We start from the raw sequence: 14,307 nt of genomic DNA, 5'->3' as shown, positions 1-14,307 counted from the left end.
TGGTCCACGTTGCTGCCGCTCTCGTACACCTGCCCAGGCAGAGAGGGGTTAACACCCAGCACCCCCCCCTTCCCACAGCACCCCAGCACACTCCTGCTGGCCCCCTCCGTGTCCCCAGACGTAAGGGCTGCAGGAGGAATGAGCACCTGATGTCCCACCCTATACGAAGCATATACCACCCCCTCACACACACACAGAGTGATCCCCCCTCATTATCCATCTCCCCCCAACCCCCAGGACAGACTTATGTGATGGGAGGGAGTGTGGGCACATCAGCATTTAAGGCAATCACAGATACGTAGGTATCTAGACATGGGTAATGATAGTACAGAGATCAGCATTAAAACAGGGTGTAGATAAACCAAGCAATGTCAAGAGGCAACCCCCCCAAGCCCACAGCTGGTCTCCTCACTGTGATCTTAAATTTCCTTACTATTGCCTGGCAGGGGAAGAGCCAGTGGGTGAAGGTATGAAAAGTGGCCCCTCCTGTGCCTTGGAGACCCTTTTGGAGCCCTGGCCATGGCACAGTCCTGCTCCTCCACCTCCCACCAGCCACCAGCAGGGCCAGGACACTGCCACAACCAGACTGACACCAACAAAACCAGTCAAACATTCCCCCCCCAGCAGCATTCCAACCAGTCCCACAACAGCCCAACTGGTCTGGCTGAACTTAACCACTCAGCAGCAGAGCTATGAAGACCTGCAGTGAAGAAAGACTCCTCTACACCCAAACTCACTGGTGTCCCTTTTTTGCTCAGACTCCTTCCAACCCATCAGGTCCTGCTGGGACAGCACATGAACCAGGCAAAGCCTGGCACTGGTCTCCTTGGGGACTGACAACCTTTTGGTGCCAGGAGATGGGGTTGGATGCTCCTGGCTCCCAGCATCACCCTGGCAATGAGCAAACTCAGGAGTGGTCCCAGCACCACCAGTTACCTGAGCACACAGCAGCACAACATGAGTACCCTGAGCTTCCCAAAGCAAACTATTCTTGTTTTATGGCAAAGTGATTAACAAGGGTTATCTCCATGGCAACCAGAGCAGCTCTGAAAGAACCCAGAGGGCCTTTATCTTCTATTTTAAATCATAAAAGAAGGATGAGCTGAAGAACAACCCTGCTGGGGAAACTGGTCGCTGAGCTGATTTCTCACTCCCAACTTGGTGGAGGAGCATGGGTTTCTTGATGGCTTCTGGAGCACCCAGATTGTGCTGTGGTTAATGACTTCTCTGGAGCACAGAAACATGCTGCCTTCCCTGTCCCAGCCAGGGTGTTTCTGGGGGACAGGAAGATGTGGCCATGCCCCTGCTGGGCTGGTGGGGAGGAAGGTACAAGGAGGGCACTGTGTTACTCTTTCACCAGCACAGAACACCCCAGGTCAGCTGGAGGCAGGACCAAGCACTAGGATGCTCCTTGGGTCCAGAGGATGCATTCAGCAGCACCCTGACACCATCTGAGCCTTTCTCCAAGCAAGACCATGATCCCTCCATAGTCCCAGTGCTCCCCAGCACAGCCCAGTACCACCACTATCCAAAAAGCCAGCACCAGTGTGGAATATAGGAAGATATGTCAGCAGACGGGGCAGGAGAAGGGGAACCTCCCTTGTCAAAGCCTTAGAAACACAACCCACAACCCAGAGTCATGGCCTCTGAGTTATCTCCACCCTCCATGGCCTGGCAATGGTTGACAGCAAGGTCAGATGGTTTAGAAGACCTGCTCACTGGCTGGTTGTTAACAATGAGATTCACAACACCCTGACACTGAGCACACTCACTCTGTGAGTGGCACAGGCACCACCACCAGACACACACACAGCCAGAGAGCCCAGGGAGGGATGTGAAAACATTGGCTGAGCATTTGGGTTGGGGAAAAAAAAAGACAGAATGCAGTCACAAATATTCCTGGATAGCTGGACAATCTCTCCTCTCCCTAGAAAAATACCCACAACTCACTCAGAAGGTGAAATACAAACACACTGTATATCTGTGTGTATTCTTTCCAACCACCATATTACACATATACACACACAGACATACATGTCACACCTGAACACCTGCATGGGCAGGTACCTTCATCTTCCTCCTTGGGAAGGGCCTCACATCGTGCCCAAACTGCCCCTTTGCCCAGGCACTTATTTTAGCATTTAATGCACCTTCCACAGTCCCCACTCTGGCTAAGGAGGGTGTATTAAATCAATAAATCTCCTTGGCAAAGACATGCCATTGCATTTGGGATCCAAAAGTGTTTCTTTTTGCTGTTCCCCTCCTCCACAGCTGCTCTCCCCTGCCTGTGACCAGCCAGCCCCCCTGCCCCTAATGAAGCCAGAAATATATCAATCAGGTGCTCAGGCAGGCTCTGCTATAATTACAGATGGGTTCTGATTAACTCTCATCTCTGATTGCTGGTGCTGGGGATCTGATTGCTGCCTCAGTGGAGGGTGGCTGTTCCCTGGGCTGGGGGCCCCTTAGAATAGAAGGCTACAAGAGTATGTGTAGTTAAATGTTGGGATTTAATTACCTAATTGCAGCCTATCATCTTGACTCAGCTTTAAGAAAAAAAAATCCTACAGGTGATGCACATGATCATTTCAATCAGCTTGGCTCCCTACATGGACATTCTTTGGGTGGATGGACTAAGCTACACCAGCTACACTGGGGTGTCCATGGAGATCTGATGCTTTTTGGCAGCCCAAGAGCTCTGCAATTAAAACAATGGTGGGTTTTCCATCCCCCCAACCCAGCCATTTGCCAGCCCAACTGTGACATTTTGCAGGAGCCAGGAGCCTCAGGAGCCAGGTCTGAAATGCTTGTGCTCAGAAGCTTTTCAGGAACCCCTCAGGCTCTCCTCTGTCTTACTTGGTTTTACAAAAACAAGTCATTAAGAAGACAAGCTCCAAAGGAATCCTTCCCATCACCTTATTAAAACATTTGTCAGTCTGTCCTAGAGAGATTTAATGAGGTTTTGTCTTATTAATTCCACCCTGAAGAGTTATTTCCTCCTTGCTTTGCTTGAGAAGTTAAAATATTTATGGAGCTAATATAATAATTACTGCTCAGTGAAGCTGCCTTGTGCCAGAAGCTCTTGGAGGGGCCTCTCCAAGCCAGCTCTTTTCCATCCAGCCAGTCCATTTTTTTCAAGGCTAGAAAGACTTTGGCATCACAGACACAAGCCTGCCTGCTGCTCAAAGCCCTGCCAAGGTTCTTCCAGCTCTCCAACTGCCCCAAATCTGCCCAGATCCTGGCACAGATTAATGAAAACATTCTTGGGAGGTGGTGTTTGTGCAAGTTACCACTGGGATTTTGGTGCTGTTGAGAGCTTGGACTTGCCAACACCAAGCATCCCTCCCTGGGCTCCCATGGCTGTGTATCTAATGCCTGGGAAAGGAGACTTTTGAGGTTGTTGAGCATCTCAAAGCTTCTCTGCTGGCATTTTTAAAGGTCACTACTTAGCTCGTTAAAACCACAGGCTGTGAAATATAAATGATCCTGTGCCACCCATGGACTGGGAGACCCCCCAGAGACAACCCCACACATTCCCTTTGCCTGGCAGTGTTGCAGCCCAACCAAGGAGGTTTTCCAGTGCTGGTTGTCAGTGAAACTGGTCAAACTGGCTGGTATTTACCATTTCTATGAACTCCAGCCACCTCCAAAGCTCCTTTTCAAACAAAAACCAGAGCCAGTCTGTTTCACCCACACTTCCTCCAGTTAAAAAAACAGCAACCCATCAACAAACCCATTGCCACACCATGAAACACCCCTGTCAGACCTCATCCTGGCATGAAGGAGAGGTTATCTTCCACCCACTCATCCTTGAAACACCAGGCATGTGTTGTGCTGTAACCTCCAAGTGGCTGATTTAAATTCGTTGCTCATAATTGCCTGTTTTCTTCCGAGACATATTTTCTTATAATTAGAGCAACACTCAGACCTGCCTCTTGCTCCTTTCCCTTCCCCCTGACTCTTAGATCCCTTTGCAAGCTGAGACCCAAAACTGATTGCCTGGCACATAATCAGTAGAAGAAACCTGAAGAGAACAGACACTTAAATAGTTGATAAATGGAAGCATTAACATATGAAAGCATTAACATATGAAAGACCCTCAGCATTCCCCAAAAGGCTCTGAAGCAACAAGACACCTGCTCAGATTAAAAAATAAAACAAGATTGTGGCATCACATGGGTTTTAAGCCTTTTGCTGTGAAATCCTCCTTTTATACATCTGGAGCCTTCTCAGCTCTTTTTTGTCTTGTCTGGTCCTGAAGGTTTCTTGCCATGGACCTTTCCTGAGCAATTTATCACAGTTCTTCTCATTGTTAGAAAGATCTCCTTGCTGCAGGATAATCCCATCAGTTCTCATTGGATGGAGGGACACACACAGGTAAGTGCTGGCCCACAGTCACCCCCTGGGGTCACCTGTGGATCAAACAGCTCCTCTGCACCCTGACCAGGTGCAGGCAAAGAACAGGCTTGGAAACGAAGCGCCATCTCCTGCTTCTGAACACCCTGGCTATAATTAGCCTTTCCCTTCAACACGAGTTCCTAATGAGCTGTATTTAGTACCCACAAGACTGTAAATTAATAGGTATTTTATCTCAGTTTTCTGAGGAAAGCACAGATTTTGGTTTCCAAACAGGACCTACTCAAAAGACCCTGCAGACGTCAGGGTGTGGGATGGTCAAGCTGCTGAAGGCTCAGTCTGGCTGTGCCTTGACTTGGTCCCTTTTGGTGGCTCCTCCAAAGCTGCCCTTGGACTTTCTGGCAAGACACAGCACTGATGTCTGGTGGATTTATTCCCTTCACCCTATAGTTTATGTAATAGCCTCAAAACAGGAGGGAGGAGGAGGAAGAACATGTCCTGTAGGAGGTCCATGAGACCTGGAGCCAAGGCAGGACCTGGAGAGAAGATGCTCTTCCTTCTCAGAGTGTGAGGAGTGATGTATGTGAATTTTGCAGTGACAGACAAGCAGAAGAGCAGTGAATAAACATCTACATCTAAAAATAACCCCCAAGAGAGACCTTCCTAAGAGAGCCCGCTGGGCTCTTGGCAGTTTAGCTCCTGGATCTCTCACACAACCCTGTGGGGCTGGCAAGGAAATCACTCTGAGTGGCATCACACACAGAATCAGCTTCTGGGCTGGAGTCTGAACGGGAAAGTTGGGCAAAATTCAGCTCCTGCAGAACTGGAGTAGCACTTGCTGCTTTAATTTGCAATAAGATACTGTTTTAAAATTAATTTCAGAGAAGAGTTGCAGAAGTACTTTCTGAGAAGCTAAATGAATGTTCCTTGTTTCCTTTTGGGCTATTCTTGAACTATAAAGTTCCATAACTTCTCCAGAAATTCACATCATGATTTTCTTGCTATAGAAATGGATATTGAAATTGTTCAGAAATGTTTCATTCAAACTATATGGAAAGATGACTGTGCCTTTACCAACTCACTGCCTCATCAGCACTCCTTGCAGCCAAAACCATTCACCATGAATACACCTTGAACTGCATCATGGAAGGGTTTCAAAGCTGGTGGTTCATCAGAAAATCACCCATCCAAGAAAGGGGCAAAAAAAACCAGCTAATAAAACCTGATTAGCTCTTAATCTCTCCCTGTCAAAGCAGATCTCTGTCTGCAAAGGTGAGGATGAATGATGCTCTGAGCCCCCCAGAAGAGGAAAACTGGTCCTTTGGGCAAACATCCCGACCCCTAAAGAAGAGCCAAACACTTCCAAGAGGAAGCCAATGAGAACTCAGGATGTCCTGGGCTTCACCAGGTACAAAAAACACCAGGAGATAAGCTGTTCCCATGCACTGCTCCAGGGACAACCTCAGTATGAGCACCAGGTTTGTTCAGCAGAGCAGGAGAAAACCTGCTCAAGTAAAATGAAAGGATGAAATAAAGGAGTAGCTAGAGAGTGGGTGGAAAAGATTATTTTTAAGGATTATTCCCACTGTCTATTTTATCTCGAGGTGTCATCATTCAAAAAAGAGCAATATCATCTTTGGCAAGCTCAATTTTGGCAGGTAAGAATACAAATGAGAGCACTCATTGCTGTTCTGGACTGTGCTATAAAAAAACAACAAAGAAACAAAAAAAACCATCCATCCTTTTTAGCATCCAAGACTGGTGGCAGATGGTGCTCATTTTGGGGCTGTGACTGCACTGCTCAAACAAGCCCTTCTTTGGAGTGAGCTGCTGGTTCCTGGATGCCAGGGGAGACCCCAGAGCCACCCTGGCACCAGCAGTGGGGGGATCAGATCCATCACAGAGGCTCCCACCCACCCTGTCAATTATTGAGCCACCACATGTCACAGGGCAGAGATGAGAAGGGTGAATTGCAGCAGGAACAATTTAAATCACAAATGATGGCTACCAACCTGTGACACCTCTGAGCTCCCAGGTGCTGCTGGAGCATCAGCAGCTGGTACTGGAGGTCAGTACATGCTGTTTTCACTTGATGATTCATGTGTATCTAAGTAATGATGTTCAGAGGAAAACGTGTTGACAGGTGGTTTGGGTCCATGATATGAGGAGATGCATTGCACAGCCCTTCCCTGCCCTGTCCCAACCAGCACCAGTGAGATCAGCTCCATTCCACTCCATGTGCATGATGGGGAACTGCAATTTCAGCTCTGGCTTTGGGCACTTCTACTTTCCAAGCACTCTCCTTCCAGCTCACCCCAAGAATGGCCACCAGCACCTGCCTGGCAGGAACACTTAAACCTTAAATCTGAGCTGCTTTGTCTTGGAGGGTGTTCTTAACTCAGCATTTTTGGGGATTTCTTCACAGAGTGCTTGTAAAGGTTTCCCTCTCTCCTAAGGGTCAGCTGTGCTGGTCTTCCCATGCCCAGTGCTGCAAAATGCTTGTTGGGCAGATGCAGGGAGCAGGAGGAGCAGCCCCAGAGGGGGCTCATCCCTCATCCTGGGCACTCCCAGAGCCTGGCAGGGATGCTGGAGGCATTGCTGGGCACTGGTGCATCCCTGGGCACCATCCCACAGTGGGCAGCCCCGAGCAGGGATCAGGAACCAGGTGGGAAGGACAGATCACCCCCAGCCCCCATCGACACCGGGCACACAGAGCGTGTCCTTCCCGGTCACATTGGGTTTGATATTTGCTGACAGCACTGGGAAACAGTAAATGAGAACTACATAAGAACACTCCCCACCATCAGCTCTTTTCAGATCCTGAAAGTTGTTTTTTCTCCCCAGTTCACTGTTGCATTCCCCACTGTCACTGACAGCCCCTTCAACACGTCATCGTCGTATGGGAAAATAATTACCAGGACAGATTTTGTTTTGCTGTATGAGACCTTCCACTATTGAATCTAATTACTGCTGCTCCTTGATGAGCTCCTCCAGCATAAGGTAATTGCTGCTTTCTCTTTTTAGGAGCAAGAAATAATCAGCTGTCTTTTAAGGTGAGAAATACAAACAGCAATTAAATACCAGGGCTACCAGGCACCTCTCATCAGCAGCCAGCACAGGAGGGGGGTTGGCTTCATTTGTCATTGCACCTAATGCTTCCTTTCATGGAGGGGAGAAGGAGGGAATGAAGAACATTCTCAGTGATCAATAGTTTTCTCCAGCTGATGGAACACTTATTTCAACAGAGAGAAGCAGGAGCATCTCCCGAGCAAAGAGCTCACGAGTCAGGGGGCTCAGCATCAGCACCAAGCCCCTTGCAGGATCTGGGGAGAAGCTGCAGAGACACAGCAACAGGCTCCAGATTTGTGGGTGGGGGGCATAAACCCCTTGCTTTGGCAGTCTTTGCCCTGACCCACTGTTTCTAAAAATACATTTATATGTAGGCACCTCCTAAACACCCCGACATCAGCACGGGGCCCCTGGTTACAGCAGCACAAGGTGGGAGCTGCTGCTGGCTTTGGGAATGCTGGGATGGAGCTGTGGAGAAGGGAGATGTCTACATCTGAGATCCTGCAGAGTCACAGGAGGAAGATGTCTCCAGGTCTCTGGGTCTCCCCGGTCCCCTCCATAAGACCATGACAGGAGTGACCAGCTCATGTTTAGGTCAATTAATTAGGTCATTGCAATTAAGGCAGGTGAATCCTCCCAGGAGCTGCTGCAGCAGAGAGGGGTGAAAGATGCTCTTCTTTTGGATTCAGATTACAAATCACCATCCTGCTTCTCCTGCAGATGCAAGGTAATACCCACAAACAGGGAATAAGCCACCCTGCCACTGGGAGGAATTACTCATATATATTAACCTGGCATTCCAAAAGCAATGGGGGAAGGCATCACAAACAGCAAGTTGGAGTGAATCCCTGAGGTATCTATAAGGTAATAAATATCACCAATATAGCCCAGTCACCACTGCTGTGGAAAGGACAGAAAAGGGGTTGCAAAGGAACAGGGGCTCTATAAACACCTTAAGACACCAATGAACATTGCAGCTCCCACACCTGGCACATCAGCTCAGATTTTCTAGGTATTGATAAATAACCTGCACTATGTTTCTCTATCACTGCCACTGCCCAGTGGCACTTACTGACAGTATCATTAAGGTCCACAGGGGATTTTTGTAGAAGCTGGAGGTATCCTGCCCACAACAAGCAGAACATTTCCCCTGTTGTCCTTCACAGACACAGCCCTCTGGTTCCTACCACAGCAGCTGTGCATGTGAGTGACTGTATTTCTGGAAGGCACGATGCCTTCCAACACCCCAGCTGTGCTTAACAGCAGTATTATAGTAGGATGTTTCCAGAAGCTCTTATAATGACATTACCAAGAACTCAAGCTTTCTAATTCCCACCCAAGAGACTCACAGGCCATGTTGTCTGAAGACACCTGGAGAACCTTCAAGCTTCAGGCAACCCTGAGCATAAGCCACAGCACAGCCAAGACTGCCTCTCCAACACAGGACAGGGCCTCAGAGCCACCATGTCACCATTTACTGCCACCTCAGCTCACAATCTGGCCAAGATTTCCCAAATTCCTCTGCTATTTACAAAAATCCACTGCCATCCTGTTGCTGAGATGATCCACACCTGGCATGAAGGCGACAGCACGAGGAGACAACACTGCTGAGTGGGACAAGGACCTTGGGATTTAGGCTCTCAGTTGACATTGGCACCTTTTTCCCCCAGCCCAAGGAGCACACGGAGCAGTGAGGAGGACTCACCCGTTTGGTGTAGTCCATTGCCTTCAGGATGGAGAGGTTCAGTGTCTCCAGAGAGGCCAAGACATCTTCGTAGTCTCCCATGTGGTCAGCAAAATAGTCTGGGAACACCAAGAGGGACATGAGTCAAGGCTAAGAAGTGGGACAGCAAGGCCTATTTACTGGTGGAAAGCAGAACCTGAGAGGGCTGTTGCAGGCATATTTTTGTATTCTGTAGCCTGAGCCAAAGTCACAGCTTGTCCTGCAGGGGTGGGGAGTGGTGGTATCTCCCACTGAAAGGAACAGCAGCTGCATTATTTCCATGCCCACTTCTGCATTTCACCATATCTTGCTCTTTCCATTAATTTTAAAGTCTTTGCCACCCAAAGCATCCAAGTACCTGCCAGGTTCACCCCAGTTTATGTGAGCTGGCACTGACTCCCTACATGTCCATCACATCTGCACCTCAGGCCACCCATCACAGGTTGCAGAGGTTTCTGAGAGCCAAATATGCCTCAAAAGGAAGAGAACAGAGCCACGAGCTGGGCCCAAAAGCACAAGCTCTCCATGAAGAGGGAGTCCACATCTTCTCCATGCCATCCTCACCCCTCCTGGCTTCTGGGTGCCTGACACAGGCTACAGCCAAAAGTTGTTCTTTAAAAGCCACCAGCTCCGTTCCTTAGAGATCAGACATGAAGCTTCACACAAAGGTGACACCTCTGCAGAATGCAACAAGGCAAACTCCAGGAAACAAACCCACTAATTAGGTTATCCTGGCTTAATTAGAAGTGCCTATAGCTATTTACAGACTGAGGAGCAAAGGGGAAGAGTTTGGCAGAAGCTGGAATGTCACAGTGTGATTGGCAGCAGCTGTTTGCTGTTCCATGATAACCAGGTTATTCTCCCTGCAGTGTGTTTACTTGTGTTATTATTATTATTACTTGGGAAAGAAAAACTGAACAGGTCTGAAAGGTAAAGGGTAAAGCTTTGTAGCTGGGCTCCTGTATTTCAGGAGAAATGAGCTCCTGTGGGCAGAGCACAACCAAGGAGCACCTGGGAGGAGAACTTAACCACAGTGTCCAGTTCTGCTGTTGCAGCCTTATCTGTTCATAGGAACATCTGAGATCAGCTCTTCCTGTCCTACAGGGCCTCGCTCATGGCTCCCACATGGCTGAACAATGGGATAGATGCTCAGGAGATGAGCATCCCATCCATCTCTCCCCAGCAAAGCCAGCACCAGTTTGCACCAGGTCGCTGTGCACCTCCCGTCTGTAAAGTCCACCCCAGTCCTCTGGACAGTTTGTACTGCTCCATGTCCACATTTCTTGTCACCTGAAGGGCAGTGGGCACAATGTGGTAGCTGCACCTGCATTTTCTGGGCGTATGAAATACTACCAGCCATGACCATGTTTAAGGCAGTCTGGGTGCTGCTGGTTGTTGTGTTTGCTGGCAGGGGAAACAACCCAGAACTTGATAAGGTGCTGGCTGATAGGGGTTAAACCACATCAAGTTTCTCGTATAAGATGCAGGGCTCAAGAAATCCCTTTTAAGATGCTCCCAATGTCCCAACAAGTAACTGGTGCTGGCACAGGAACCCCAGCAAGCACCTTTCTGGCATAACCCACTCCCAGCCTCTGGAGGCTGTAATTACTGGCAAAGTGATGAAGGTCAATGGTGAGGACCTGCTGAGGTGGCTTTTGATGTTCTTGTGCATCCTGGATAAGAGCAGAAGAGCCAGAGGAGCCCCTTGCAAGGCCACATACCTCTGTCCCCCCATCTCCTGCCAAAAAGCTGGGGCACAGGAAACATTTCCTAAGTGTCCATGGAAAAACACACCTGGATGAGCAGCAGGAGTCACCTCCCCTAGAGGCAAAGCCCTTCAGAATCCCCAGCAGGAAATATTCCCTTTCTGGTCAAGGTGTGGGACAAAGTTTTGCCAGGGATTTTTTCTTTTCAGCCTTTAATTTCTGTGAGCTGTGGGGGGTGCAGCACCTCAGGCAGCCTGCTGGGAAACACAGCCCTTTGCCAGAGGAGAAACACCTTCTGCACATTGCAGAAGGTTTGCTGAGCTTCACAATGGGGCTGGAAGCCACCACATTGCCAGAAATCCAAGTCCAGCTTGCTACTGAATGGAAACCAAGTGCTGCACTCAGCTCTGGCCCCTCTGGTCTTGCAAGAAAATGAAGCAAAATTTTGCCAGTTTTCCTGTGGAATAAGGGGGTGAAGCAGCAGAAGGGCTGAGGCCCCCCCAGCTCCACATCCTTCAACACAGACACATAACAATTGCTTTTGTCCCCAGAGAGGATCCACACTCACCACACAGCTCCTTGGTGTCCACATTGCTGGAAGAGGGAGAGAACAAGGCAGGGGAGAAAGCAGGAAAAAGAAAGAGAGAGAAACAACATTTTAATGTGAAGATAGATGATAGATGAAGGGGATGGTAAGGATTTGTTTAGGCTTAACTCCAGATACTCAGCCACAATGTCACCCACCCCTCAGCATCCCCCAGCCACTGGTGGGCACACCCTCCAGAGGAGGCAAAGGCTCCCAGTGCATCCCCACATCTCTGCATCTCCAGTGTCCCTGCAGCCAGGATGGGTTCCTACCTTATTTTGGACATTCCCTGAGGGGGAAAAGCAGACCTGTGTGTGTGTGGGACCCTGCACCCACCCAGCACAGCAACTCCTCTGCCTTCCCCCCAAATACCCCCCCTGGCAACACCACCTGGGGCACAGAAATCGATTTTTCATATGTTTTTTCTCCCCCATTTGCTTGGAATAAAAGTGGGCACCATTTATTTTTCTAGCCAGAGCAGCCGTGGGGCTGTGCAGAGTTCCCACCTGAGGCTCCCTCTGGACAGGACAGCACAACTGCTTCTTGATACATGAACATGTAGTTGACAGCCCAGCACCTCAACAGCCACCCAGCTCAGGAAATAAAGGTTGCTGCTAATCTCCTTGTGCTTCAGATTCCCACACCAACGATTAGTGCTCTTCAAGCACTGGAATGATCTCTTAATAGAATTACATTTTATCAATCCATTTATGGCCTGGAAAGGTGTTTATTTAACTAAACTCAGCCCTGCTCTGCCTGACCTGCCACAGTTAAGTGGATTAGGGAAAAAGATGCTCTCAATACCAGTGTGGCACCCATGCCTGGGTCCTCCCTAGAAGCAGAGCCCAAGGTGGTGGGACTGGGGACCCCTTCACCACCACTGCTGAGCTGTGGGACCTGCTGGGAGCTGAACACCAACATCTCCATCCCATGAGATGCTGGCTGCCAGGAAGGTGCCACCCAACCTGCCTCATGCCAGGAAAGCACAGGTTACTGAATCACACACATATTTGGGGCAGTTGATGTCTGTCAGGGTATAAAAAACCTCATCTCTCAGCTTGGACACAGCACAGGACACATGGGGTGGGAGCTGCTGGCAGCAAATCTGCTGGCACGAGCTTCAGCCCCAGGTGGCACGTGCACCTCCCTGCAAAACAAGCTTTTTCACTCCTTTATCTTAATGCTCTCATCTTTCTCAAGCCCTGGAGTCCCTTCACTGCATCCTGCAAGCCCTGTGGGGGATGCTCCAAGCTGGATCCCCCTGCCTTGTTGTTCTCACAGCCAAACCCACTGAAGATGCAGCTGTGAAACCCCATCAGAAAGAGCTGACTCTGGAGCAAACAGTCCCTGTGCTCTGGCAGCAGGTGAGGGCAACACGAAACAACTCCTGGGCAGAGAACATTCCCCAGGGGGGAATAAACCCAGAGGATGCATTTCCAACATGGGCACAGCCCCACCCAAGGACCATGGCTGCTCTGTCACCAAAGCTCTCACAATACCAGCACAGCCTGGGAATTCAACTCCAACTCTCAGGCACAGGAGCAGTGTTTAACATCAGCATCACCCACCAAGTGCTTAAAATAATATTTTTCAGAAGCCAGTTAGTGTTTATGAGCACCTACCAAAGTGCCTAAGGGTTTGTGGCTGGGGCACATTGCTGTGAAAATATCTCTTACTGCATTTCATTGTGTTCCACGTGGTTTCCCAGGGAAATAATTGATATGTTGCTGCTGCCAAAAATGGTCTTTTATTTCTTCATATTCCTCCATCATATTTTTCAACTTAATTGTGCTTGAATGTTAACTTGGCTGAGAAGCTGCTTTTGATTTTAAGCCCTCTTGCATGAAGAATCAGACTAATTAAAGAAATGACTGAAGTCAGAAGCTGACTTCAATAAAGTCAGATGAAAATTTATAAGCAGCACTCACTGGATATTTGAGCCTGACCCAGGGCATTTCCTGGGATGTTTGCAGGCACTCAGCCATGGCCCTGTTGCTGTTCCAGAGGTTTTATTGCCCTGCCCAGCTGGGAACATGATGCCAGGGATGTGCTTGGCTCAGATCCAATGACATGGGTTATGCCCAGTAGGATCTTTGGTGATGCAAGAACTCAGGCTCTGGGTTTCAAGCCTCCCTAACCCTTCCCCCCAGCACTGCTTTTCAGGGGAGATTTTTGGAGTGGTCACATATCCTGAAGCCCTTTGAAATGAAAACCTTTAGATGAGCATCAGGTACCACAGCTGTCAAATATTCTACCTTCCCACAAGCAACTAAAAAGAAAATAAAGTCACAACAAGTTGTTCTCATTTTTTTTTCAGGGAAGAAAATTAAGATCTTTCATCTACTAAACATTTGGCTGTGAAGAAGCTTTTCATTTTAAGCATCCTTACATTATTAGTATGACTAATGAAAGAACTTACTGAACCTATAACCCCAACTAGCTAAGCTGCATATTATAATGTTCAAGTGATGCTTTAAATGAAGAAACCATTAAAGAAATCTATGTTACACAGGGTTTTTTTCCTGCATACTGGAGGCCACATCTGCCTGATTCCTTTCCAAAGGGAAAGGTCTGCCTAAGTAGAAAAATCAAGAAAATCCAAGTCTGTTTTTGTTCCAGGCCACCTTCTCCCCTTTCCAACCAGGGACACTGCAGCAGCACAATGTGCACCCTCAGAGATGCCTTCTGCTGGCAAAGACCTTCTGTTTGCCACTTGGCACCTAATTTCATTGACAGAAATAGGAGCCAAACACTCAGTTTTCAACCTACAGCAGCTTCTGCAAGATCAGAGTCCCAGCCACTAATCTGAGCATGAAAAGGGCTGTTGGGTGCTCCCCACCCACTGCCATTTAAGTACACAGGGATGGTTT

The 14,307-nt window shown here is 48.7% G+C and overlaps 1 protein-coding gene across 1 annotated transcript in view; it reads right to left on the bottom strand.

Annotated features, from left to right (window-relative positions):
- NECAB2 (N-terminal EF-hand calcium binding protein 2) overlaps positions 1–14,307 on the bottom strand; it is a 29,075-nt gene that overhangs the window by 2,967 nt on the left and 11,801 nt on the right. Inside the window, exons 4-6 of the mRNA XM_010004441.1 lie at positions 11,420–11,445; positions 9,128–9,225; positions 9–29 (exon numbers count right to left, since the gene is read on the bottom strand). Coding sequence (XP_010002743.1) covers positions 9–29; positions 9,128–9,225; positions 11,420–11,445 — 145 coding nt within the window. The remainder of the gene's footprint in view (positions 1–8; positions 30–9,127; positions 9,226–11,419; positions 11,446–14,307) is intronic.

This window comes from Chaetura pelagica, unplaced genomic scaffold (genome assembly GCF_000747805.2).
Source record: "Chaetura pelagica isolate M959 unplaced genomic scaffold, ChaPel_1.0 scaffold449, whole genome shotgun sequence".
Taxonomy (NCBI): Eukaryota; Metazoa; Chordata; class Aves; order Apodiformes; family Apodidae; genus Chaetura; species Chaetura pelagica.
The sequence above is the reverse complement of the archived record's forward strand: the minus strand, read 5'-3'. Positions and strand labels throughout refer to the sequence as shown.